The sequence below is a fragment of the Canis aureus genome, chromosome 18, assembly GCF_053574225.1.
Source record: "Canis aureus isolate CA01 chromosome 18, VMU_Caureus_v.1.0, whole genome shotgun sequence".
In the NCBI taxonomy this organism is placed as follows: Eukaryota; Metazoa; Chordata; class Mammalia; order Carnivora; family Canidae; genus Canis; species Canis aureus.
Window position 1 is genome coordinate 25,216,888 of NC_135628.1, and position 25,204 is coordinate 25,242,091.

Here is a 25,204-nt window from a genome sequence, read left to right on the forward strand (position 1 = left end):
CTCTGTGTGTGACTATCATAAATAAATAAAAATTTATATTAAAAAAATGTACTGGTCGGCAGTTTTTAATATTTTCTTTCCAGTTACTTTAATTATTACCATTATTATTAGTAGCATTTTGTGACACAATCAAATGGAACATAAGCTTTGGAGGAAGAAGTCTGTTGCACTCATTGTACGATGCAACTACCCAGTGAGTCACTGGTGATGTGCACAGAGAAGTACAAATCCTTCGGCCTAATATGTTATATTGCTGAACTGGTCACACACATTAGAAGGGTGTCCCTGTGAATCTTTTAGCAGGTGCCTTGCATAGAAATCCTGATATCTTCGTCAAGTCTGTTAAACAGTGTCTTGCATTGAAGACACTTGAACATCTTACCGAAATTTTTGCTAAATCCTGGAGCTTGTGACTGAAACTCTTCTCTTAAAGCCGTTTGAAGTGAGGCAGCAAGAAGCAGAGCCCTGCATGCCCCAAGAATGCATAGTGGTTTTTGCTTTTTTGAAAATTTTTTTTTCCTTTTGTTCCTAATTGGTAATTACAGCCCCCCTGTGGCACCTCTGGAGCAAACGCCGAAGTCCTAGATGATCAGGGAGGAATGGGGAGGGTGGGACACAGGATTCACAGCCCGGCGAGCTGCAGCTGTGCCCAGGCTGATGCAGTTGCCGCCGAAGCACTGTATTCATGTTGCCAGCCTCTCCATTCCTTCCAGGTGCTTCCATTAAATCATGACAGGGTCTGCCCCTCCTCCTTTAACTTTCTAGTTAAAAACAAGCTTTTGGGCCAGTGGAGCTTTCTGACTCTTAGAACGGTGAGAAATCAAACGAAGACAGCCGAAACCAATCACGGCCCCCCCCCCCCCCCCACTCCACTTCAGGGACTGAAAGGGTGGGTTACGTAAAATGTAACACACTTACACTTTGGTAAGTATTAGTATGTTTCTCTCCTTACAAGCTGCTCTCTTGACCTATTGGTTTCATGAAGAAACAACAAAAAGTATCTTCGAAAAGATAAGGGGTGCCAAATACCTTTTAAATGTACCTCCTTATGGGGACGCCTGGGTGGCTCAGTGGTTGAGCATCTGCCTTGCTCAGGGTGTGATCCTGGGTTCTGGGATTGAGACCTGTCGGGCTCCCCTCCGGGAGCCTGCCTCTCCCTCTGCCTGTGTCTCTGCCTCTCTCTGTGTCTCTCATGGATAAATAAATAAAATCTTAAAAAAAAAAAAAATGTACCTACCTCCTTATGAAAAGTTTTACTTTTCCTCCCAAGAGTCATTTCAGGCTTTGTTAGAGTTTCTTAGCATAAATGTGGCAGTTTTTTTTTTTTTTTTTTTTTTATTGTTTTTACTGGAATTTTACTTCGATGTTGGCCTGTTTGTCCCAAGAAGTAATTTCATTAGATGGTGTGAAAGCGTTTGTAATTAATCCTCTGACACTATTAAACTTGGCATATTCAGTTTCTGGATTCGTGCTCTGTATAAACCAAATGTTAAACTTCCTTTGTTTGAGCCATTGACTTTCTAATCATTTTTTAAACAAGAAACATAAAAAAAAAAAAAAACATTAAAATCGTGGTAAAAATAAGATTAGAGATTAGTAATTTCTTAAATGAACCTAACTGTAAAATTAAGTCAATGCATAGAAAAAAAGAATTCAAAGAATTGAAGTAACTTTTGAATGCACAACTCTGTATATGCTAGTGCAACACAGTGTGGTCTGTGCAACCTCGGGGTTCCCCAGAGACAAAGTTATTATAATAATTCTAAGTGCCAGTTTCACATAAGAATGTCTTGTAGCATTTGGGCACCTGGGTGGCTCAATCAGTTAAGCATCCAACTCTTGATTTTGGCCCAGATCATGATCCTCAGGGTCGTAGGATCAACTTGCTTAAGATTCTCTCTCTCCCTCTCCCCTTCCCTTCCCTCCTCCACCCTCCCCCCAAAAAAGGAAGCCTTATAGCAGTAAAAATTGTTTTATTAAAATCTCAATCCTTGAGGACGTCTCTTTAATATTCCCATGATGAATGAGAAGTACAGATAAAGTACATTTGCATCCCCAAGAACAATGATTTACTGTTGATGGTTATCGTTGGTAGTGGTGTTGATGGTGTAAGTTTGAAACTTTTTTGTGTGTATTGTAGTAAAGCAAATAGGTGAATGTATGAGAAATACCGAGGGTAGGAATTTTCATCGTGGGGAAGGGAAATAATGTGAAATTGAGGGAGGTAAGGAAGACTCCTGCTGTGTTGGATTTGAATTCAAGGTGTTACTATAGACGTGTGACTTGAGACATTCCGATGTCCTTACTCTGTCCAAAAGCCTAGAAGCAATGATACTTAGCTAGCAAAGAGCGTATGAGTTCTCACTTCTGATTTCTAAATGCCTGAGTGCTTTGGTCTGGGGCAGGTAAAGTATAAGGCTAGCTTGGTACACTTGTGCTGGAAAGCAAAGAGGTGCCCAAAGACCGTTAGGGTTGTGTCAAAAGAACATAGCAGCTGGCATGAAGGAGCTCCCAATGGCCAAAGTTAGAACAATTTGAACATCAGAAAGAACAGTGACAGTGATGGATTATATAGCACGGTAAATTAAAATTCCATAAATCTACATGGGAGCGAGAGAAGCAGAGGGAGGGAGAGACAGCAAAAGAGAGAATATTGTGTTGGAGAAGAATGCCAGCTAATACATGAAGAACGAATAGAATTTGAAAACGACCATTGTACAATCGCTAATGTGTGGTAATTGATTCAAATAAGAGTTATCTATCAGTGGATGCTGAAACCACTCAGTGAATTGGTTAATCACCAATTAACCAGGGAAGGATAATCCCAGAAGGTCAACTATCACCCTACTTATTTCTTACTAAATACAAAGAGGAAAAGGTCTTTTTGCTAAGGAGAAATATGACACATCCTGCCGTAACTTGATCAGAGAGCATCACCACTGAAGACCAGAGATGGCCAGACATTAGGTGCTTTCTGAGTAAAGAATGCAGCACTACCTATGAAGTAGTCATCTTGCCAGAAAGAAGTGAACTTGAATCTGACAGCCTGTAACTCTAAATACCGAATCACAGGAAATCCCAGGAGATGTTGGAGTCTACTAAATACCATCTTGCAGCTGCAAAAAACAAACAAAAACCCCAACCTTCCAGACTCACGCAAACCTCACAGTGAAAGGACCCAGTTTTTTAAAAAAATAAGTTGCCAAAGGAAAAAAAAAAAAGGATCCATAAGAAAAGACTTTTCTGTTGATCAATGTATGGACCTTATTCAAATCATGATACAAATAAACCGTGAGTTTAAAAAAAAAATAGGTTGACGGAACTGTGAAGACAGACTATGTATTTCCTGATGATACAGGGTGAAATGCTATTATCTTCAGTTGCTTCAGAATAATTTGGAAGGAGGGCAGTTGGATAGGGATACAGCTGGAGCAAGACTAGCCATGGGCGCAGGACTGCTTGATAGCTGGTCCCTGTGTGTGTTCACTATGCTGTTCTACCTACTTGGGATTATGTTTGAAAAATTTCATAATTACGTTAAAAAATACTACTAGGGGATAACTTGTTATTTTGTGCCTCCTTATGCATTGCATTGAGAAGTGCTTGTCATCTGTATAGAATTGTTGCCAAAAATATTTCAGTAAAGTATATCAGTGACCAATGAGATAAACTCAGAACGTATGACATTCAACAAGGCAGTAGTCTTGGGTTATTTAAGTAATATCAGTGTTACGAAAAGCAGCAAAAAACAGTGTCATAAAAAAAGTAAAATGCATGATCTTTGCTTGAATGGGTCCCTTTAGCCCCCTTAAAGTTAAAAAAGACATTTTGGGACAGTTGTAGACATTTAAATATGAGCTTGTATTGAATGATACTATTGAATTAATGTGAATTATTTTAGGTATGATTGTAGTTTTACGGATCTAAGGGGAATGGGGAATGTTTTTATTTTCAGGCGATGTGTGCTGAAGTATTTGAGGGTGAATTAGTATGATGTCTGCAATTTAAATATAGGTGGAATAAGCTGGCTCGTACTAAATAAATGGCTATTTCTTTAGGTCAAAAACTGTGAAATACTAGCAAATGCTGATGGTTCCACTTAATGTTTGTTGACAGAGAAAGCAAAGGTGGTGACACATGGGGACTCCAGGTAAAGAATATGTAGATGGTTGTCCTATTCCTTCAGCTTTCCATGTTTTTTTTTTTTTTTAAGATTTTTTATTTGTTCATAGAGACACACAGAGAGAGAGAGAGAGAGAGAGAGAGAGGCAGAGACATAGGCAGAGGGAGAAGCAGGCACCATGCAGAGAGCCTAACGTGGGACTTGATCCAGGGTCTCTAGGATCATGCCCTAGGCTGCAGGCGGCACTAAACTGCTGCGCCACCAGGGCTGCCCGCTTTCTATGGTTTTGAACTTGTTCAAAATAGAGAGTTGGGAACAAATAGGTAGTCAGCATATGAAAATGAATTCTGAACTAATACATACATACTTGTTAGATTAAGAGCGCTGATAACATTCCTTCTTGGAATACTTGCCTACAGTAGTGTTTACATTCTCTTGAAATTAATTTTGAAACTACTTGATTGAGAGGAAAAAAAGGAACAACAAAGCTACTTATTTCAATGTATGAGTTTTCATGTCTGAATCAGCAGATGACAAAGAGCAAAAAAATCAAAGACCAATAGGTGGAAATGAGGAAAAGAGGAGCTTATTAGTATCATCTTATTTTGACATGGATGACATTTAAAGATTTTATTTTTTTTAATTTTTATTTATTTATGATAGAGAGAGAGAGAGAGGCAGAGACACAGGCAGAGGGAGAAGCAGGCTCCATGCACCGGGAGCCCAACGTGGGATTTGATCCCGGGTCTCCAGGATCGTGCCCTGGGCCAAAGGCAGGCGCCAAACCGCTGCGCCACCCAGGGATCCCGACATGGATGACATTTAAAGACAGATCCACTGCAGGAGAAAAATAGTTGTTTTCTCACAAATGATGACTGTTCCTTTATTTTTTGTGTAGAGATCACATAGGGTTTCCATCTAGATATGGCCTTGACATTCTCTGTAAGATAGGATATATCTCTAGAGTTTGAAAAACAGTCTAATCTTTCCCTCCCCTACCTTCTTTTGTTGCCATGAGGGATCAGCTGAAGCACATTTTGCTCCGGGGTAACTGGGGTCTTCTTGGTGACCATGGCAGATCTGCGACCTAGTAGATTGATAGAGCTAGTAGATGCTAATCCCTCCTCCTTTCTAGAAAATTTCCCTAAGTGATTATAACAGCCCTCGGTCTTATCCTTCTTCTTTTTTGAATCCAAAACAGATCCCTAAAGAAGTGGCTGACATCTTTAACGCCCCCAGTGATGATGAAGAGTTTGTCGGTTTCCGAGATGATGTTCCCATGGAAACCCTCTCATCAGAGGAGAGCTGTGATAGTTTTGACTCACTGGAATCAGGGAAACAGGTACAGATGCTTCCTTTCATGGAAGGCACGGTCTTCTGGAAGCCTGGATCTTGGTTCAGATATTCTTTTATTTGAATATGGTCTGAGATTGGTGATAGCAGTTAATTGTCGAGCATTTTATTTTATAAATGTTTTGCCTTCATGTTTTAAGAACCAATGAGGCTACCTAGATCACTTTTACTGTTTAAGCCCTTTCTATAATAGTTTTTTTTTTTTTTTTTTTTTTTTTTAAATAAAGAGGGCCTCACATGATCAGATCTATTTCCTTTGTAACCTCAGGGCTTGCAGCCTGTGTCCAGGCTGTATTCAGAGTGCTCCCATGTGGCTGGGAGGGGAGAGGTGGTCCTGCACAGCCACCGTCCACACCGCAGTGCCGTGCAGGAACGTGTGGTTACCACGAGACAGTCGTGTCCCTGTGCTCCTGTAGCGGGTTTCTATTGACACCCTACTCTTGGAATTGCCTGGGAGAGCCTTATTCTTTCTTGGATTACTTTGATCTCTGGCAAACACAAATTACGTTTCTCTGAGAGTTAGTTTCCTGGAGGTTTATATTATGCCTTAGCAGTGGTATGGCCAGTCGAAATAGCTAGCTTTCTGTAGCATTTTCTTCTGCATTCATTGTGGCTCTCAAAATTCTTCATTCTCCCTGGACCGTAGCCTCTCTCAAGAGGCTGTAAATTAAACCCACCTTGCTTCAACTGGGCAAGTGTAGGAGGTTCTAGAAGCACTTTATGATACAGTGTAAGTGCCTGCTTGATCACTTGGCTGCCTGTGTGTTCCAGCCTCCTCCTGCAGCTCCCCTGATGCTCATGGCCCTTACCTTAGTTACAGCACTAAGGTCTGGCCGTGAGCTTTGCCTTACTCAGAAACCATTTGAGCATGGTCAGGCAGTGAGGGAGAGTAGAGCCCGTGGACCCGCCGTGAGGGGCATTCTGAGCAGCGCAGCATGTGTGTGAAGAGCTGAGCCTGGAGCCCAGCAGTGCAGTGGGCATCCAGAAACAAAACAGCTTCCATATCTTGGCTGTTGTAAACAATGCTGGAATAAACGTAAGTGTCAAATTAGTGTTCTGGTTTTCTTTGCGTAAATACTCGCTAGTGAAATTACTGGATCGTAAGGTAGTTCTATTTTTAATTTTTTGAGGATCCTCCCTACTACTGTTTTTCACAGTGGCTGTACCAGTGTGCGTTTACACCAGTGGTATGTGAGGCTTCCTTTCTCTCCACATCCTCACCAACACTTGTTTGTTGTCTTTTATTTTAGCCATTCTGACAGGTGTGAGGGGATACCTCATTGTGGTTTTGATGGGCGTTTTCCTGATGATTAGATAGGGAAGCAGCCTAAGTGTCCATCAATAGAAGAATGGATAAGGAAGATGCTAAATATGTGTTCAGTGGAATATTAATGCAGCCATGAAAAGGATGAGGTTTTTGCCATTTGCCGCAACATGGAAGGACCTAGAGGGTGTTAAGCTAAGTGAAGTAAGTAAGTCTGAGAAAGACAAATACCATATGATCTCACTCACGTGGAATCTAAAAAATAAAATAGATGAAAAGCCGAATCAGACCTATAAATACAGAGAATAGACTGATGGTTGCTAGCAGGGAGGAGTTGGAGAGATGGGTGAGGTGTGGGGAGACGGGTGAAGTGTGTGAAGGTGAGTGGGAGGTCTAGGCTTCCAGTTACACAGGAAGTATGTCACTGTGGGGGGCGGGGGGTGTTGGAAGGCACAGCATAGGGAATGTAGTTGATGATACTGTAACAGAGTTGTGTGGTGACAGATGGTAGCTACACTGGTGAGCACACTATCAAGAAGGTGAATCACTGTGTTGTACACCTTAAACTAATGTAACACTGTGTGTCACCTGTGCTCAAAAAAAAAAAAAAAAACAAAAAAAACCTTGTAAATGGGCAGGCCGGGTGGCTCAGCGGTTTAGCGCCGCCTTCAGCCCAGGGTGTGATCCTGGAGACCCGGGATCGAGTCCCGCATCGGGCTTTCTGCATGGAGCCTGCTTCTCCCTCTGTGTCTCTGCCTCTCTCTCTGTGTCTCTCATGAATAAATAAATAAAATCTTAAAAAAACAAAAACTTAAAACCAAAGCAGCTGCTTTTGCTGCTCTGACCCCTGCTACTTCTGTGCATTCAAGCCCCCCCCTTCCTGCTCCCCACTGCCAGGTGTGATGCAGCGTGCCTCGGATGGCCTGTGACCGTGTGCTTTTCATTCAGCTCGCCCTGAGTTCAGGCACCTCCCCAGGGACAGGGTCGGTGTTGTTACTGTCCCTGTTTCACAGGGGATGACACAGGCTCAGGGCAGCAGCGAAGGGACTTGTCTCAGCCCCCACATCTGAGAAGCGTGTGGCCGGGATGTTTGAAATCTGGGAGCATCGCTTTTCAGCCTCTTCTTTTCTTCAACTCCCCTGTAGCGTGGTGGACCAGAAGCCTCACGGACACCCTCCTCATGCACTGGTTTTGCCCGTGTATATGCTGGTCTGTGCTCTTTGTTCTGCTTATCTGTCTTCTCTTCGTTTCTTCTAGAGTCCACCCCGGCTTGGATCCAGTTCAAATGCTGCTGCTCCTTGGAAGTTTTCCTGAATTTTCTTTTCTTTCCTTTTCTTTCCTTTTTTTTTTTTTTTTTTTAAAGGTTTTATTTATCTATTCATGAGAAACACAGACTGAGAGAGAGAGGCAGAGACACAGGCAGAAGGAGAAGTAGGCCCCATGCAGGCAGCCCGATGTGGGACTCGATCCCGGGACTCCAGGATCACGCCCCAGGCCGAAGGCAGGCACTAAACCACTGAGCCACCCAGGGATCCCCTCTTTCCTTCTTTCCATATGCCATCTTGCTTGCATCTCCCTTAGAACGAAGATCCTGACTGTGGTTACTGTGGACCTGTCCCACTGCCCCGCTAACCTGTTACCTCCTCAATGGGAGGCGCCTCATACTTGAACAATGCTTTCTAGCATTCTTGGGCTGGACTGCTTACTCGTGTTTTCCTTTCCCCATGTTCCATATGCTCAGCTCCCACTGGTAAATGAGTACCCATGGGGTGGAATTGAGGTGGGATGCTTGTCTCACTCTTTTTAGCTCACCATCATTTTCCTGTCTGTTCCTTCACGTCACATGAGCTTCCAAATAAAAAGTGTAACCACTCTTTTAACCACTTTTCTGTTCAAAAGACAGAAAGTCCTTTGAAAATGTCTTACATTCTTGATCATGGTAGATAGATATAGGTGATCAAGGTCCAGAACATACTGCCTGGTATTGATTTGAAAGGATAGCAAATTCTGGAGAGCAAAGAGCTATGTGAGTGTTGTAACCAAGATTGCAGTGAGACTGTGGAATAGATACTTTGCTTTATAAAGACTCACAGTAAGCATGGTTTTTTGTGCTTGTTTATTTATTTTTTTTTTTCATTTTTTTCAAGGAGGTTCCATATGTAGTGTGGAGCCCGCAGTGGGGCTTGAACTCCTAACCCTGAGATCAAGACCTGAGCTAACATGAGGAGTCCGATGCTTAACTGATTGAGCTGCCCAGGCTCAGTTCTTATATCTTGTGGAATAAGGAGAGGAAAAGCAGGGGCCTTGGTTTAGGACTGTGGCTAAGTTGTTTTTGTGTTCTATCTGGTCACCAAAGATATTGATTTCTCTCAGCCTGACCATTTATTTCCCTGTGAAGCTTTTCAAAGGGAAAAGAGAGCCAGAGAGGACTGGATGGTTAGAACTTGCTGCTCTAAGAGGTGACTTGTTCTCTCTGGGCCCTAGGCAGGGACAATGGGTATATGAGGAAATGTACACGTAGACCCCCATTGCTCTAAACCCACTTGTAGAGACCGGCTCTGGGCTCTGTGAGCCAGATGTTTCCTGCTGGTGGAGCTAGCAGCTTCATGGTGGGTTTCTGCGGCAGCCAGCTGTGCACCAGTCTTCCTTACAAAAATAAACCCCAGGCCTGTTGCTTCCCCACCCCGACCCCACACATTCACAGTCCGTGTTAAGCAGCCAAGAGGAGCTGCACAAACTTGTATGGAGTATGCAACAACGTTGACTTTGGTCTTCCTTAAACACAATTTGAATTTCACTTTAAGGAAACTTCTCTATTCTGTTTGTATTTTTTTTTTTCCAAGCAGCTGCACCACAGCTATCAACAAAGGGACAAAGTAATTTAGCTCCAAGCACACTCACTCCAATTACCCATAATAATTCATAGGAGACATTTAAGCTTAAGAAAATGCTGGATATAGGCATTTCTTCCTCTATCCCCCTGTAAATTTTCCCACTCATCTGTTATATCTGTTTTTCTCCAGAGATGATCTGAGCTTGAAGAAGTATATAATTAAAGTCAGGGAGAGGCAGTGGGGGAGATAAAGATTCCCCAACCAAATGTGGTGTGATGGGGGGTCATTGCTATATCGGGTGTGGGAGGAAGAGGCGTCAGAGGCAACTGGGGACACGGACTCCAGCCCTGGTTGCCAGCTTGGAGGAGGCTGGTCTGTGCGTCTCCTTCCCACACCGCAGGTCTGTCCGTCCCCTCCTTTCTTCCCGGAGTGCCATTTACGGAGCCCCGGTTTCTTTCCTTCTCTGGGTTCAAAAGACAAAGTCCTTTGAAAATGTCTTTCTTTTTTAAGGGTCCTGGCACGTCTTTCCTCCTGCTCACTGGCTACCTGGTGGGGGCTGCTGGCCTCGCACCTCCCACAGGAGAGGCAGGAGAGGCTGTCCCGGGGGCCGGGGAGGGCTCCGGCCCCTTCCCGCAGAGAGCCAGGCAGGTGCGCTCCCGACGCGGGGGAGTCGGCCTTGGACAGGTGCGCGGAGGAAAGGCCAGCGCGCGGCAGGGAGCCTCGCTCGGGATCGGGATCGGGATCCGTGCTGTGCCCGACCTTCCCCGGGGGCCCTGGCAGGAGAAATGGAGCCCACTCTCCCCCCCCCCCCCCCCCCCCCCCCACGGCAGCAAAGTAGCTGGCTCAGCCTGGGCCGTTCTGACATTTGGAAGTGGTGCAGTTGATCGTCTCAGATTGTTCAGTTCTGTTTCCCTAATCTGTAGAGGAACGTGTGTGTGCGCGCGTGTGTGCACTGGGGTAAAATACACATAACCTACAATTGACCGTTTCACCCTCTGGTAAGTGCGAGCGAGCGCCAGGCTCTTGCGGGCAAGCTGCCAGGTGGCGCTGAGCTCGCGCGCGGGGTCCCCGTCACCCAGGGTGCTCCCCCACCTCGAACAGACGCTGCCCGTTCAACAGCCCTTCCCTGCCCCCTCGCCCCCCGGAAGCCTCTGTCTTCTTCCTTTATGATGTTTGCGTGTTTTTAATGCAGCAAGATGTGCGTTTCCGTTCCAAATACTTCACGGAAGAGCTGCGAAGGATTTTTATAGAGGACACGGACTCAGAGATGGAAGAGTTTGAAGGATTTACACAGAATGAGCTGAATGGAAATAGTAACCCAGAAGTGATGGTAATAATCCTCAACGTGGGAGAGTGCGGGTTCTCCTGTTTTCAGTCCTGCTCCTGAATTGTAGTTTCACTCGGAGGGAGTCACGTCCCAAACCAATGACTTTTTCTTACGTGTGTGTGTCTTAGAAGCCAGTTACCGAGATTGAGAAATGCTAGTCTAGGCTAATCCCTGGTCCCCCAGTCCATCGTACTCCTAGAGGAAGTCCACTTGTCTTTCCCTGGTACCTTCGAGTTCCCGGGGTGGGCGCATGTCTCAGGTGTCCCTTAATTGTCCTCGTGAAAGAATTTATTTCAGGCTTTCTTAGACATCTTTTTTTTTTTTTTTTTCTTAAACATCTTTTATCTGAAAAGAGGACCGTCTGTCTAGGAGTAGCAAGTTCTTACAAGTCCTTTCTTGTGTGCAAAGTCATGTTCTTAAGTGTGGAGTTAATTTGGCCCAAACTGAGCTGTGGTACAAAGAGTTTTCCCTGTGTGTTCTTGATTTGGATGCAGAAATGCTTTTTAGGGCAGCCCAGGTGGCTCAGCGGTTTAGCGCCACCTTCGGCCCAGGGTGTGATCCTGGAGTTCCGGGATCGAGTCCCACATTGGGCTCCCTGCATGGAGCCTGCTTCTCCCTCTGCCTGTGTCTCTGCCTCTCTCTGTGTGTGTCTTTCATGAATAAATAAATAAAATCTTTAAAAAAAGAAAGAAAGAAAGAGAAAAGGAAGAAAGGAAAGAAAGGAAAGGAAGGAAGGAAGGAAAGAAAATAAAAGAAAAGAAAAAAGAAAAGAAAAGAAAAGAAAAGCTCTTTAAATGATAAAGATGGCCTGGCCATGTCAGATTCCTGAGGGAAATGTGCTCTCAGCACTTGCCTTTCGGGAGACTGGGGATTTCTTCCTTCACTGCATAGATTTAGGCTTCTGTGCTGCCAACTAGTATTTGAATCTCCGCGTAACTTTAAAGAACAGCCTTTGGGTTGTTTTCCCCAGGCATAGAAGTATTTTATACTAACTGAAAAATAGCACACATTTATCCCCCCAAATCAGTCCACCATCTCCTTCTTGGGTATCAGGATAAAGGATAGAGGTTAAACCTCTTCACGTTCAGAAGCTCCTAAGGAGGAACCCCGTCTGGTGTGGAACTTGTATGGAAATCTAAATAAGCTGTAACTAGTAGGTTTGCTTTGTTCCTCACCTTTTCCTAGGGTGGCGGGGTGGGGAGCTTAGGCCTGAAAGCCCTAATGGTAGGCTGCCTTGTTTGATGTTGATCCCCCCGGGAATAGCAACACAGAGCTCTGCCAACCTACAGGCCCCAGCCCTCCTTTGGCTTTCTTTACTGAAGCTGCTTGTAAGACCGTTGATGTGTTCTTGCCAGCCGGGCTCCACAGTTTTCCTTGCCAGCAAAGCACTAAAATCCTTCCAAATCCTTAATGGGTATCTTCTACTCCTAGTGACTTATTTATCTTCTGATTGTTAGCTAAGTGATCTCAGGGTATTCAAAGGATCCGTGTTTCTAGCACAGTGAAGACTACTCCAGAATTTTTTTTTTTAATGTTCTGTATATTTAGGGTATGAATTGGGACATGCTGACTACTGTCACTCATATCTTTGGGCAGGTCCACCTGCAGATTTTATTTATTTATTTATTTTAAAGATTTTATTCATTTATTCATGAGAGACAGAGAGAGATAGAGAAGCAGAGCCACAGGCAGAGGGAGAAGCAGGCTCCATGCACCGGGAGCCCGGCGTGGGACTCGATTCTGGGTCTCCAGGATCACGCCCGGGGCCGAAGGCGGGCGCTCAACCACTGGGCCACCCAGGGATCCCCTGCAGATTTTATTTTAAAATTCAGTGGACAAATAAGCATTATTGCCTGCCTCCCCAGCCTCCTGCTCACCCTAGTGAAGGCAGAGGAGACTGCCTTTTCTGATACTAGGATGTCACTTGGTGTCTGGTGGTCTAGCCACACATGAGGCTACCACAGCAGTGGTGCGGCCCTTGAGTTCTTTGCCTCCCGTCTTTATATTTGCTCTCACCTACTGTAGTCCTTCAGAGAGTCCTTAGGAAAGAGATACGGGTTAGGGGATGATGAAGATAAATAAAACCAATTTGAGAGAGAATTCCTCTGAAGTTCTCCAACACTTTCTGAAATTGGATTCCTCCAGTCCCATCGTTTTGCATTCCAAAGCTACCAGTGTAGAAAGTTCAGGATACTAAAAAACAAACAAAAGGATAAATCAATAACGCTATAGTCTTCTCCACTTAGCTTGTTGTGGATTTATATATACACCAAGGTTTGGTAGTTACATGAAGGGTTTTGTTTTTCTCCCTTTTCTTTTCCTTTCCTTTTTCCTTTCCTTTCCTTTCTTTTCTTTCTTACGTAGGCTCCAGCCCAGCGTGGAGCCCAACAGAAGGTTTGAACTTAGGGCTCTGAGATCAGGATCTGAGCTGAGATCAAGAGTCAGATGCTCAACCGACTGAGCCACCCAGGTGCCTCAATATATTTTTAAAAATAAATTTTCTTGGGGCACCTGGGTGACTCAGTGGTTGAGCCTCTGCCTATGGCTCAGGTTGTGATCCCGGGGTCCTGGGATCAAGTCTTGCATTGGGCTTCCCGCAGGGAGCCTACTTCTCCCTCTGCCTGTGTATCTGCCTCTCTCTCTGTCTCTCTCATGAATGAATAAATAAAATTTTATAAAAAAGAATTTTTTTCTTTTAAAGTAGGTTCCATGCCCAATGTGGGGCTTGAACTCACAACCCTGAGATTAAGAGTTGCACACTCGACCAACCGAGCCAGCCGGGCGCCCCTCCTCTGCCTTACTTTTAACTTGAGTCAAGCTAGAATTCGGGGGGCGAATTCACGGAGGGGGCAGCTGAGTCCTTTACCTCAGTCCTGGGCCCATCGTGGGCTATTCCTTGTTCTCCTCAGAGCAGCCCTGTTGTCCAGAATCCCTGACAGAGGGTCTCAGACTAAACTTCCCAGCATGTAGTAAAGGAAAGATGCGCAGGAGGTGGCCTTGATCTCGATGTTCAAGCCCAGCTCTGCCATTGCTAAGCGTCCCCTCACATCTGAGATGTCACCCCCTCATCACCTGGGTAATGTCCCCACCCTGCCATTGCCTTATGTTCTGTGTCTCACGTGTAAGGCCGGGTTCCGTTTTAGTGCCAGCAACCTGTACCAAGCAGAATTAGAAAATTCAGGGCAAGAATTTCCTGGGCTGCCTGAACAGGTGCTTCACAACAGCCCAAGAGCTGTCGGCCTTGATTTCACCCCGCGGCTCTGCGGGTTGCAGAAAAGGGAAGGGATATCCCTGGGAGTGAGGACCCAGCATGTCCTGGGAGGAGTTTCCCCCACTGACGCCGATGGCCAGTCCTCTGCTTGCTCTCCTGTCACTTCACTGAGGTGAAGTCGGCTCTCCTGTCCCTCCTGTCCCTCCTGCCCATGAATCCTCTTCCTGTTCTTCGGGGCAGTATGGTCAGTATTTTTTCCCCCCTCAGCACTCCATTTGTATTTGAAGATAACTCTAAGGCCATGCATTCCCTTTTCTTTGGCTCTTCCCCATAATACGTGGCCGGCCCACGGGGGAGCCCTGCTTTGTCGGCGCCCCGCGTCCAGCCCGCGCTCCTAGGAGCCGCCGCCGGTGGTCGTGGCCGGGGCACCGGGCCGCGGGAGGCAGCGGCTCTTGGACCGGATTCACCCGCAGACACCCGAGCGCCTAACTGAAGAGTTCAGTGGGAACTCAGAATAGGAAAGAGGAGCTTTCTTCTCATTTTTTCTCTACAATAATGTCAGAGTGCTTTAAAAAAAAAAGATTTATTATTTTTGGGGGAGCCTGATGGCGGGATTCGAGCCCAGGACCCTGGGATCACGACCTGAGCCAAAGGCAGGTGCTCAACCACCGAGCCACCCAGGTGCCCCCAGAGTGCTTTTAAGTAAGGTGTTTTTGAAGGTCTGTTAGGAAGCATTGTTTCTAGTCTTTCTCCTTTTCTCTCCTTTTGTTAGCTCGTGGAGTCAGATTTGAGTGATGCTGGTAAGGAGTCTTTGGTGAGTGAAGAAGAGGAAGAGGATGAAGGAGAGAAGGCTACACCCAGAAGGAGGCGGCCGAGGAGAAGCAGCATTGGTCTTCGAGTCGCCTTTCAGTTCCCCACCAAGAAACTGACGAAAAAGTCAGATGACAGTTCCTCGGAGCCACTGTTTTCTAGCACACGCTTACAGGACAATAAAAAAGCAATTCTTGGAAGAAAGAGAAGCTGCAGAAAGGGGAAGGAAAGGGAAGATTCGGTCTCAGAGTCTGAGGACGACTCCAGGGATGAGGCTCAGGAGGGCTCGGATGCTCTGCTGAAAAGGACCATGAACATCAAGGAGAACAAAGCCATGGTAAGGCCGTGGGCGGGCAGTCCGGGCGCTGGGTGCGGGCACTGAGCAGTGGCTCCTGAGGCTCACAGAACCGCCCCCAGAGCGGCTGCCCTCGCATCTTTCGGGAAATGTGCTCTGGGCATCGGGTGTCCTTTTCTGTGTTCTGGACCCCAACCAGTTATTAGCTGGTCGGCTCTGGTTCGGGATCAGAAAGCGACTCCCCAGGACCACTTTTAGCTCCGCTTCCTGGTGCCGTGAACTCATGCTGCTTACCGTTTGCTATGAAGAGAAGTTCTAAATAGTGGTGGTGTCGGAGAGCAGAGGCCGGGACCGCTGGCCGGTTCCCAGCAGGGAGGAGCCAAGTGTACACAGGGAGTCGAGAAGCCACTTAAGAACCGCAGTGTGTGCTGGGGCTTCAGGACGTCATACGGGAGAATGAGAGAGGCCTAGGTACTAAACTGAGTGGTTTTCAGCCACAGTAACCCATCTTTGCTAGGATGAATGGCAGTAAAGGGGAATCCTTTGTCATGTGTATTTGGTTTTTCTGTATTTGTTCAGTAACATATTTGCTTCCTAATTTTGCATATGCAGAATTAATTCTACCACTCAGTCACTGTTAGCATTTTGGTAGATTTTTAATACTTTCTTTTTAAAAAGCACAATATGATAGTGTGTGTGTATTCTTCTATGTCTAATAAGAACATAAAAAGCTTCACTTTTGAGTGAAAATTCACCCTAAGGCATATTTATGGTTATTAGCAAAGGGAAATTTTTAGCACTGTGTCGGCATCTTTAAAATAACTATGTTCATGAGTTTTGAGTGACACTTACACGTCTGTATAACTCTAAAATTAAAAAGAATCCTCATTGGGGCAGCCCGGGTCGCTCAGCAGTTTAGCGCCGCCTTCAGCCCAGGGTGTGGTCCCGGAGACCCGGGATCAAGTCCCACGTCGGGCCCCCTGGATGAAGCCTGCTTCTCCCTCTGCCTCTCTCTCTCTCTCTCTCTTTCTCTCTCTCTCTCTTTCTCTCATGAATAAATAAAATCTTAAAAAAAAAATCTTCATTGGCGTATTAATGCCTGTTAGTTGGTATTCTTAGGTGTTTATTTGGGAACATTTCCATAAATTATTTTTGTTAATGAGAAATGAATCAACATAAACAGTTTCTTTGGAGCTCTAAATAACTGTCAGAACAATCTAGTTGAACCTTTTGTTTTGAACATGATGAAACTTGATCTCGGTGTGCACCGTGATCTGTTTTGGGGTCACACTGCTAATTAATGACCCCGTCAGAATTCCAGCCTCGTGCAGCCAGCCTCATCATTCCAAGGACCCATTCATCTTATGATACGATCTTTATATGTAAGGAACGTGCATAGATTTTATTCCCATGAATGATGATAGTAGCCTCTCACCCCTGGAGATAACAATCTTTACAGATGAGGTTAAAAATAAAACAACTGTTGCGATCTTACATGAACTACTTTAGTCAAGTTTCTCATGTTGGCAAAACTGAAGACGTGTTACGAGGTGTTAGATGAATGAGGCATATTGATGTTGGTCCTTCTTCTGTTCTGAACTGCAGCTCGCCCAGTTACTGGCAGAACTGAACTCAATGCCAGATTTCTTCCCGGTACGAACCCCGAACTCATCTTCTGTAAGTAGAATGCCTTTATAATTCTTTATCCCGAGGCTGCTGGACGTAATCTGTCGCCAGATGGCTTTTGTTCCAGGAAGCACCCAGTTGTGTATGTCTGTGCTCTGACTTTCAGAAGAAGAGAACAGCGAGGCGGGCCTTCTCAGAGGGACAGATCACGCGACGCACAAACCCGACCCGCAGCGCACGGCCACCCGAGAAGTTTGCCCTGGAGAACTTCACCGTCTCAGCAGCCAAATTTGCAGAAGAGTTTTACAGCTTCAGGAGGAGGAAGACAATTAGTGGGGTATTTTCTGAGCACAGTGAACATATTATGCTTTGTCTAAGGCCACACTGAGGTCCTGACCTGGTATGTCTGGAGCAGCTGAGCAGTGATGCTGCTGATGGTGGTGCTGGTGGTGCTCGTGTTCCCAGGGCCACACTCCAGGAAGAACCCTCCCTTCCCCCCATCTAAGCTGTAGGCTGGAGAGACTCCTTTACCTCAGTTTGAGCAGAGGAGCTGCTCAGAGTTAGGACCCTCAGCTTAATCTTTGAGGGAGGCAATAAGGGCCTGTCGGTGGCGTCCGAGGGCCTCGTGATTTGCCTTGTGGGAAAGGGCAGTGATTGCTCCTTGCCTTTCAGTTTTAGGAATGGGGCGTTTTAAGTGCCTTCAGAGTCTGGAGGGAGAAACTAGGTTCTTCCCATTTGCAGGTTTGGCCATTCATTGTGGCTCCTTTTCCTGTCCTCACAGAGTTTAGAGTTGGTGCCCGTTAATGGGGCAGGTAAAAACCTGAGCTGCTCCTGTATTGTTGTATCACCTTGCCATGAAGGAAGTTGGCTCCGTGTCTGTGGCAGGAGGCTCCGTAAATGATTGATTCTCAAGAAATAGAAGAGAGCCGTGGTTAACATTAATGGTACTAGAGCTCTGAGACTGTGGGTTTTCTTTTTTTTTTGTAAATTTATTTTTTATTGGTGTTCAGTTTGCCAACATATAGAATAACACCCGGTGCTCATCCCATCAAGTGCCCCCCTCAGTGCCTGTCACCCAGTCACCCCCCCCCCGCCCACCTCCCCTTTCCCCACCCCTAGTTCGTTTCCCAGAGTTAGGAGTCTCTCATGTTCTGTCTCCCTTTCTGATATTTCCCACTCACTTTTTCTCCTTTCCCCTTTATTCCCTGTCACTATTTTTTTTATATTCTCCAAATGAATGAGACCATGTAATGTTTGTCCTTCTCCAATTGACTTACTTCACTCAGCATAATACCCTCCCGTTCCATCCACGTCAAAGCAAATGGTGGGTATTTGTCGTTTCTAATGGCTGAGGAATATTCCATTGTATACATAAACCACATCTTTATCCATTCATCTTTCGATGGACACCGAGGCTCCTTCCACAGTTTGGCTATTGTGGACATTGCTGCTATAAACATCGGGGTGCAGGTGTCCCGGCGTTTCATTGCATCTGTATCTTTGGGGTAAATCCCCAGCAGTGCAATTGCTGGGTCGTAGGGCAGGTCTATTTTTAACTCTGAGGAACCTCCACACAGTTTTCCAGAGTGGCTGCACCAGCTCACATTCCCACCAACAGTGCAAGAGGGTTCCCCTTTCTCCGCATCCTCTCCAACATTTGTGGTTCCCTGCCCTGTTAATTTTCCCCATTCTCACTGGTGTGAGGTGGGATCTCATTTTGGTTTTGATTTGTATTTCCCTGATGGCAAGTGATGTGGAGAATTTTCTCATGTGCTTGTTGGCCATGTCTATGTCTTCCTCTGTGAGATTTCTCTTCATGTCTTTTGCCCATTTCATGATTGGATTGTTTGTTTCTTTGGTGTTGAGTTTAATAAATTCTTTATAGATCTTGGAAACTAGCCCTTTATCTGATATGTCACTTGCAAATATCTTCTCCCATTCTGTAGGTTGTTTTTTAGTTTTGTTGACTGTTTGTTTTGCTGTGCAAAAGCTTCTTATCTTGATGAAGTCCCAATAGTTCATTTTTGCTTTTGTTTCTCTTGCCTTCATGGATGTATCTTGCAAGAAGTTACTGTGGCCGAGTTCAAAAAGGGTGTTGCCTGTGTTCTCCTCTAGGATTTTGATGGAATCTTATCTCACATTTAGATCTTTCATCCATTTTGGGTTTATCTTTGTGTATGGTGCAAGAGAGTGGTCTAGTTTCATTCTTCTGCATGTGGATGTCCAGTTTTCCCAGCACCATTTATTGAATAGACTCTTTCTTCCAGTGGATAGTCTTTCCTCCTTTGTCGAATATTAGTTGAACATAAAGTTGAGGGTCCACTTTTGGATTCTCTGTTCTGTTCCATTGATCTATGTTGTGATTTTTTTTTAAAAAAGATTTTACTTCTTTGAGTAGGAGAGCAAAAGAACATGAACAGGGGGAGGGGGTGAGGGAGAAGCAGGCTCCCTGTTGAGCAGAGCACCTGATATGGGGCTCGATCCCAGGACTCCAGGGTCATGACCAGAGCTGACGGCAGATGCTTAACCACCCAGGCATCCCAAGAGTGTGAAATCTTTATAGGTGTTTTTTAGCTACTGAAAATAGCTTATGCTTTGGCTTTGGCTCATTTTGCAGGGGAAATGCCAGGGGCACAGACGGCGTCACCGAATCTCCTCTTTTCGGCCAGTGGAGGATATCACTGAAGAGGACCTAGAAAATGTTGCCATAACTGTTCGAGATAAGATCTATGATAAAGTTCTGGTAAATTACATATGATGAGTCATTTGCATGATTGTGATTCTCATCTTTGTTGTTTGAAATCCTGCATGGTCTTTAAGCTGTACCTGGGCTTATACCCTCAGGCCTCCTCCCCTCTGAAAGGGCGGGTCAACTGTAACCGGGAAGGGGAAGTCAGCTTCCTGCAGGAATTCTCTTCAGGAAAGTTCTCTTCAGGGGATGCATGTGATCTGTGGGAAGGCAGGAGTATGATTTGGAAAAGCATATTTATAATAGTAACGTTTTAAATATTTATATGGCATTTCAGTTTTGAACAGTGAAAAAACATACTGTGGGGTTTGTGTATGCTTTTTGATTAATACAGGAACTAAAGGTTGACAGCATCTTTGGTCAGTAGGAAATGGGTTTAAATTTTTTTAAACATGATTTGGAGGGAGGTTTTGTGGTATCATGCCTCATTTTTTAGGTAAAACAGTGTCCTATTAGGGTAGTAGTGGCAGCACGTGGCCTTGTGGGTAACCCCCCCCCCCATAAATCCCATGTTCACCCCCACCGCCTTCCTTCCCCAGGGCAACACCTGCCACCAGTGTAGGCAGAAGACCATTGACACCAAGACGGTGTGTCGGAACCAGGGCTGTGGTGGGGTGCGAGGACAGTTTTGTGGGCCATGCCTGCGGAATCGCTATGGGGAGGATGTGAGATCTGCGCTGCTGGACCCGGTAGGAACAGTGTTTGCATTTGTCATGGCTTGTACTGGCAAAGGGAAGCGGGTTGACCGTGAGGCTCCCTGGGCCCTTGCTCGGGGACCTGTAACTGCAGAGCTCTGTGTACCCTTCAGCACTCTAGAGGAAATGAAAACTGCAGTTTCCTTCTGGAAAGAGAGCAAGCTGACCGGTAGGGCAGAAGAGATGATTGCATTTTCCAGGGTCAGAGCCACATTTTCTTACAGTTCTGGTTTGGAAGGTGGACCTGTGTGCCTTTCTTCCAGTGGTGTGGTTACCTCGGGCCAGGCCAGGGGCAGGTGTGTCACCCAGTAGGGGGCTTTCAGTGTGCCTGGCCTTGGACTAAGATTTTTCTCTATTCATACAGTTAACTTCGTTTCAGTTGTTACTAATCCAACCTTATAAAGTAGGTATATAACCTCCCTGTTCTTTAGTTCCCTCTGTAAAATGAGAAAATAGTATGCTTAGCATATATGCGCTTGAAACTGGGCAGACTGGCTCCAGAGCCTGTGTCCTTAGGTGACCCCTGCGCTGTATGGCCTCTTTCACAGCAGGGGGTAAATACACTGTCCCCAGTTTGTGGACGAATATATACTCAGGTAGTGGTTTAGGAAGTAGAAGAGCCTCATTGTTCTTTTATATTCCAGAAATTCTCCACAGATTTTGATGAAGTGTCTATAACTTTCTGGGTTTCTGCACATGTGGGACCCCGGTGGTCAGCCTTTCTGGGCCTTTGAAATGTGGAGGGAGGAGACATGCTGGGTCACCCTGTGCCATCTACTGGAAGGGACACGGGACTCGAGGCTGGAGGAGAGGCTGCAGGAGCCAGGTTGGGGCCCGGAGGTCACGGGAGAACTTGCTCTTCCAGGATTGGATGTGCCCTCCCTGCCGTGGGATCTGCAACTGCAGTTACTGTCGGAAGCGTGACGGCCGCTGTGCCACGGGGATCCTCATTCACCTGGCCAAGTTTTATGGTTATAATAACGTGAAGGAGTACCTGGAGAGGTAAGTCTCACAAACCAGAAAGAGGCCTTGAGTCAGCCCCAGCCCCAGCAGGGAGACTGTGGAGGCAGGGAGTGGCTGCTACGTTGCAGAAGATTTTACTGATTTATTTGAGAGAGAGAGTGCACAAGCACGAGATGGGGGAAGGGGAGAGAGAGAAGCCAACTCCCCAGTGAGCAGGGAGCCAGACGCAGGGCTCCACCCCAGGACCCCGACGCAGGGCTCCACCCCAGGACCCCGAGATCATGACCTGAGCCGTAGGCAGACACTTCACTGACTGAGCCACCCAGGGCCCCGCAGATGTTTCTAAAACTCTCTGGAGTGCTGTCCATTCTGTGTCTGCTCGTGTGGGAGCAGCTCAGGACCGTTACCTTCCCTATTGGGACATTCCCTCCTTTGCTAGCATTTGCTGCTTGGCACTACCCCTCCCACATTCCCCCTCATTGTGTAAAACAGGATGCAGCAGATCCTGTGAAGGCTGAGTAGAGAGGCAGGGGCACTGTGCTCTTAGGACGCATGATGAGCTTCTGGGGCTGAGGCTACAGCACTGAACTCCATGGCCCGGTTGTGGGATGCGGGAGTGAGGCGCATGGCTCCTGGGGCCTGGCTCACTGAAGCGGGATGGGTCGGGACAGACCTTGCACCAGAGGATCCAGGTTTGGCTCTTTACTCCACACGTGGAGGTGGGGAACCTAGAGTGCAGCTTTGTTTTTTTGGCCTCCGTCCTCATCACACTAAAGCCCCCCTCCCCTCTCGTTCTCAGTTTACAGAAGCAGCTGGTGGAAGACAATTAGGAGAAAGAACCAGCCACCTCACTGTACAGCATATGCCAGCAGGACATGCCATACCACTTGTGCCTAAGATTTTTTACAGTTGTGTTTTTATACAGATATTTTGTAGATCTAAATGCTATTTTTTTAAGGTTGTTTATATACTTAAAAAGATCTCTCAGGAAGATGGCACAGCAGAGCAATCTCTATACATGTAGCCATAGGCCCCTATGTATATTGAATGGTTTAAAAGCATCTGCATATGATGAAAAAGTTTAAATGGGGTGGAGTTAAAGTCCAGGTAAGTTCCAGAGAAGACACTGTATAAGCAGCTCTTGCCTTTGACACTGTTGATCTATGTGGCCTTGATCTTTAGTTCCCAGTCAGTGACCACAGTTCTCTGGGCCATTGGAATTTGTTAAAGAATGTTCTGCTAAATTACGAAGTGCAATTAATCATAGATCTTGAGAGTACTAGAGTTTTATTTTTATTAAAACTTGAATGAACACAAAGTGGACTGTCCCGTTCCCGACACTGGAGGCCTTGGAGCACTGCCCCTTCATTCAGGATTCACCTGCTGCCTGAGGTCAGCGGCTTCAAGATTTTTTAATTTAAAAAGATTTTAATGTCTGCAAGAACTAAAATCCTGCTTAACCGATGGGGAGACTTTAGTGTTTAATGCAAATGTTACATAAGTGGGAGGATGTTTTAGGGCTTTCAGTAGAACAAATTAATGTGCGCAGATGCCAGTTAAAATCCTCACTGTTCTGGCTGAGGCTGGAGGGGCCATTTCATGCTTCTAGAAGCAGAGCCACACCTGCCAGGACCCATTTGGCTGTCTTGTCTTGGCTCTTCAACCTGAAGGTCCACACATAATTAGAGCCCCTCATTTTGGTTTTATACACAGGGCATTCGTATGTGTGTTTGGTTTCTTGTCTGTCCACGGGTATGGCTTTTGCAAAGATGACTGGCATCACAGAGGTGACCTCCTTGAGGCAGGCTTCAGCAATGGTTCCCGACTGTGTGTCCCATCTGGCACCTATGGCAAAAACACAAGGGTTGCAATAGTGTGGCATGTTGGTGCTGCTCCTCTAACTGTTGGAGGCAATAAATGTTTGGTTTTGAAATGTTTGGTTTTGTCACGTTACTGCTTGTCAGGGGCTTTCTTACCCGTACGGGAGGTTAAGACAGCTGCTCCCCAGGTGCCGTAGAAATGCTGGAGGCAGAGCTCACTGCTCTACACCTAAACTTTCCTTTGAGAAATCAACTAATTTGAATTCAAAAGGTGTAAGACTCCGGGCACAATGAAGCAAATGCATTTGTCCTCCCTTAAAAAAATAATGGGACTCTGACTTCTTCAGCTGTAGAAGTAGTCTCTAATCCAGTACATTCTCTCCTAACTCCTACCCTTGGAGATTCACTGTTAATGACTTACAGAAGTCTTAGAGTAAAATAGCAGTGAAGTTACAGTTTTTAATAAGATTTTGAATAAATTCAGCGTAGGTCTTAATACCACAGGGTAATTTAACATTAGATATAGATGCAGGTTGAAGTGACAGCCATCACCCTAAATGCCTTAAAATTTGGCTGATGTTGATCACAGCCTGGGATACAGTTCTTTGACACTGGAAACAAGGCAAATAACCACTAGATGTAAGTGAACACTGACGAGTAAACAAAGGGCAAATACCTACCCGAACTTAAGAAAGGTCTTTAATAACCTGTACATGTGCTCCTCATGGTATCTTACCTTCCAGGAGGAACCCGTGGAGATAAGCCCCTTCCCGTGGAGGATGGCCATAATCTTCCTTTGTTTTTTTGGTTACATCAACAGTCAGGCACATTTTATCCAGTGGCCATTCATTTTTTCGAGCCATGGTCTGCATGATTGCTGTGGGAGGAGAAGGATCAGGCATAGCATGAAGGTGGTACAAAGGTTCGCAGCAGCTGATAGGAAGCTGGCTGTCTAGCCGGGCCTGCTCTGGTCCCACGGTGTGGTTCCAGTTTGTGGGCATCTGCAGATGTCTGCATTAGACTGTGGCCAGCTCAGGCCTGCAGGACCCCCTCCCTGCTCTTGTAAAAGGAGTTTGACTGGAACAGCTATGCCCATTAGGTCACTTGGTGTCTGCTTTTGCACTGTTGAGGCAGAGTGGGGCCGCTGGGGGAGAGGCCACGTGGCCCTGGGTGGAGAGTGAACTACATGCCACCTCACATGGCTGTCGTGCCTGGAATGGGACTTCCTCTCTTCTCCCCTTCTGTACTGGCCACGACCTGTGTGCTGGGGAGCAGAGCAGGCGAGGAGGGGGCCAGCAGCCCTTACCTGTTAGGAAGGACTGAGGGTTGAAGAAGCCAGAAAGCCACACCACAGCCGGGAGGGCAAGATCGTGTGTCCATGTTTCGAGTTCCCGGCATCGCAGAAGGAGGTCATTAAACCTGGTCAACAGAAGGTAGGGAGAGACAAAAACGTGCTTTTTAGTAATAGAGGAGTTTTCCTATAAGAGGAGGTAGACTTAGGGGACTGATAACCACAAAAATCTTACAGAACACTGTCCCTTTAAAATTAGATTTTTTTTTTCCTGTTGAAAAAAGGAACAGGGACCTTGTTCCTATCAGGGACAAGAAACACAGGAATGTGGAAAATTCATTTCTACTTAATTCAGCGATCCTTAGATACTCCCTAGTGCTGGTTGGTGATCACACACAGGTGATCTGTGTATGATCCAGCTGACAGGCTCCAGTGCTGAGTGAGGACGGGGAGGGGAGGGGAAAGGAGGGGTGTCGGGGAGGGCAGGGGTGGTGCAGCTGCGACCATGATCTTCCCGTGTACATGGTCACTGGAAGGGGGGGGTATGGGGAGAGAAAGGTAATGAGATACAGCACCTCCCAGCCTGGGCATGCCTGCTTTTGAGAAAGTGCTGTTTTTACCCAAGTTCTGAACTCATCACAACAGCTACGCAAGAGAGGAAGCCAACTCCCAGAGGCTACAAGGAGATGAACCTCTTTGATAAAATCAGAAATGACAACCCTTGAAATATAGAATTGAGGGCTGCCAGAAAGAGTGGGAAGATGGAGCAGGGGTAGGAGGTGGAGGACAGGCCCGAAGATCAGAGCCAGCAGGCAGTTCTCCAGAGGGGAGAGCCACACAGGC

The 25,204-nt window shown here is 46.1% G+C and overlaps 2 protein-coding genes across 6 annotated transcripts in view; one reads left to right on the top strand and one right to left on the bottom strand.

Moving 5' to 3' along the window:
• Positions 1-23,183, top strand: part of CDCA7L (cell division cycle associated 7 like) — a 51,100-nt gene extending 27,917 nt beyond the window's left edge. For 2 of the 5 annotated variants that reach the window (XM_077856564.1, XM_077856565.1), the window contains exons 2-10: positions 5,325-5,465; positions 10,767-10,904; positions 14,885-15,259; positions 16,823-16,894; positions 17,010-17,180; positions 19,461-19,586; positions 20,132-20,281; positions 21,153-21,289; positions 22,050-23,183. In XM_077856564.1, coding sequence (XP_077712690.1) covers positions 5,325-5,465; positions 10,767-10,904; positions 14,885-15,259; positions 16,823-16,894; positions 17,010-17,180; positions 19,461-19,586; positions 20,132-20,281; positions 21,153-21,289; positions 22,050-22,080 — 1,341 coding nt within the window. In that variant the 3' untranslated portion in view covers positions 22,081-23,183. Of the gene's footprint in view, positions 1-4,058; positions 4,151-5,324; positions 5,466-10,766; positions 10,905-14,884; positions 15,260-16,822; positions 16,895-17,009; positions 17,181-19,460; positions 19,587-20,131; positions 20,282-21,152; positions 21,290-22,049 lie in introns of all 5 variants that reach the window. The other 3 variants (XM_077856563.1, XM_077856562.1, XM_077856566.1) reach the window with 3 other exon arrangements.
• Positions 22,521-25,204, bottom strand: part of DNAH11 (dynein axonemal heavy chain 11) — a 324,061-nt gene continuing 321,377 nt past the window's right edge. The window contains 3 exon segments of the mRNA XM_077856567.1: positions 22,521-23,095; positions 23,807-23,947; positions 24,377-24,489. Coding sequence (XP_077712693.1) covers positions 22,848-23,095; positions 23,807-23,947; positions 24,377-24,489 — 502 coding nt within the window. The 3' untranslated portion in view covers positions 22,521-22,847.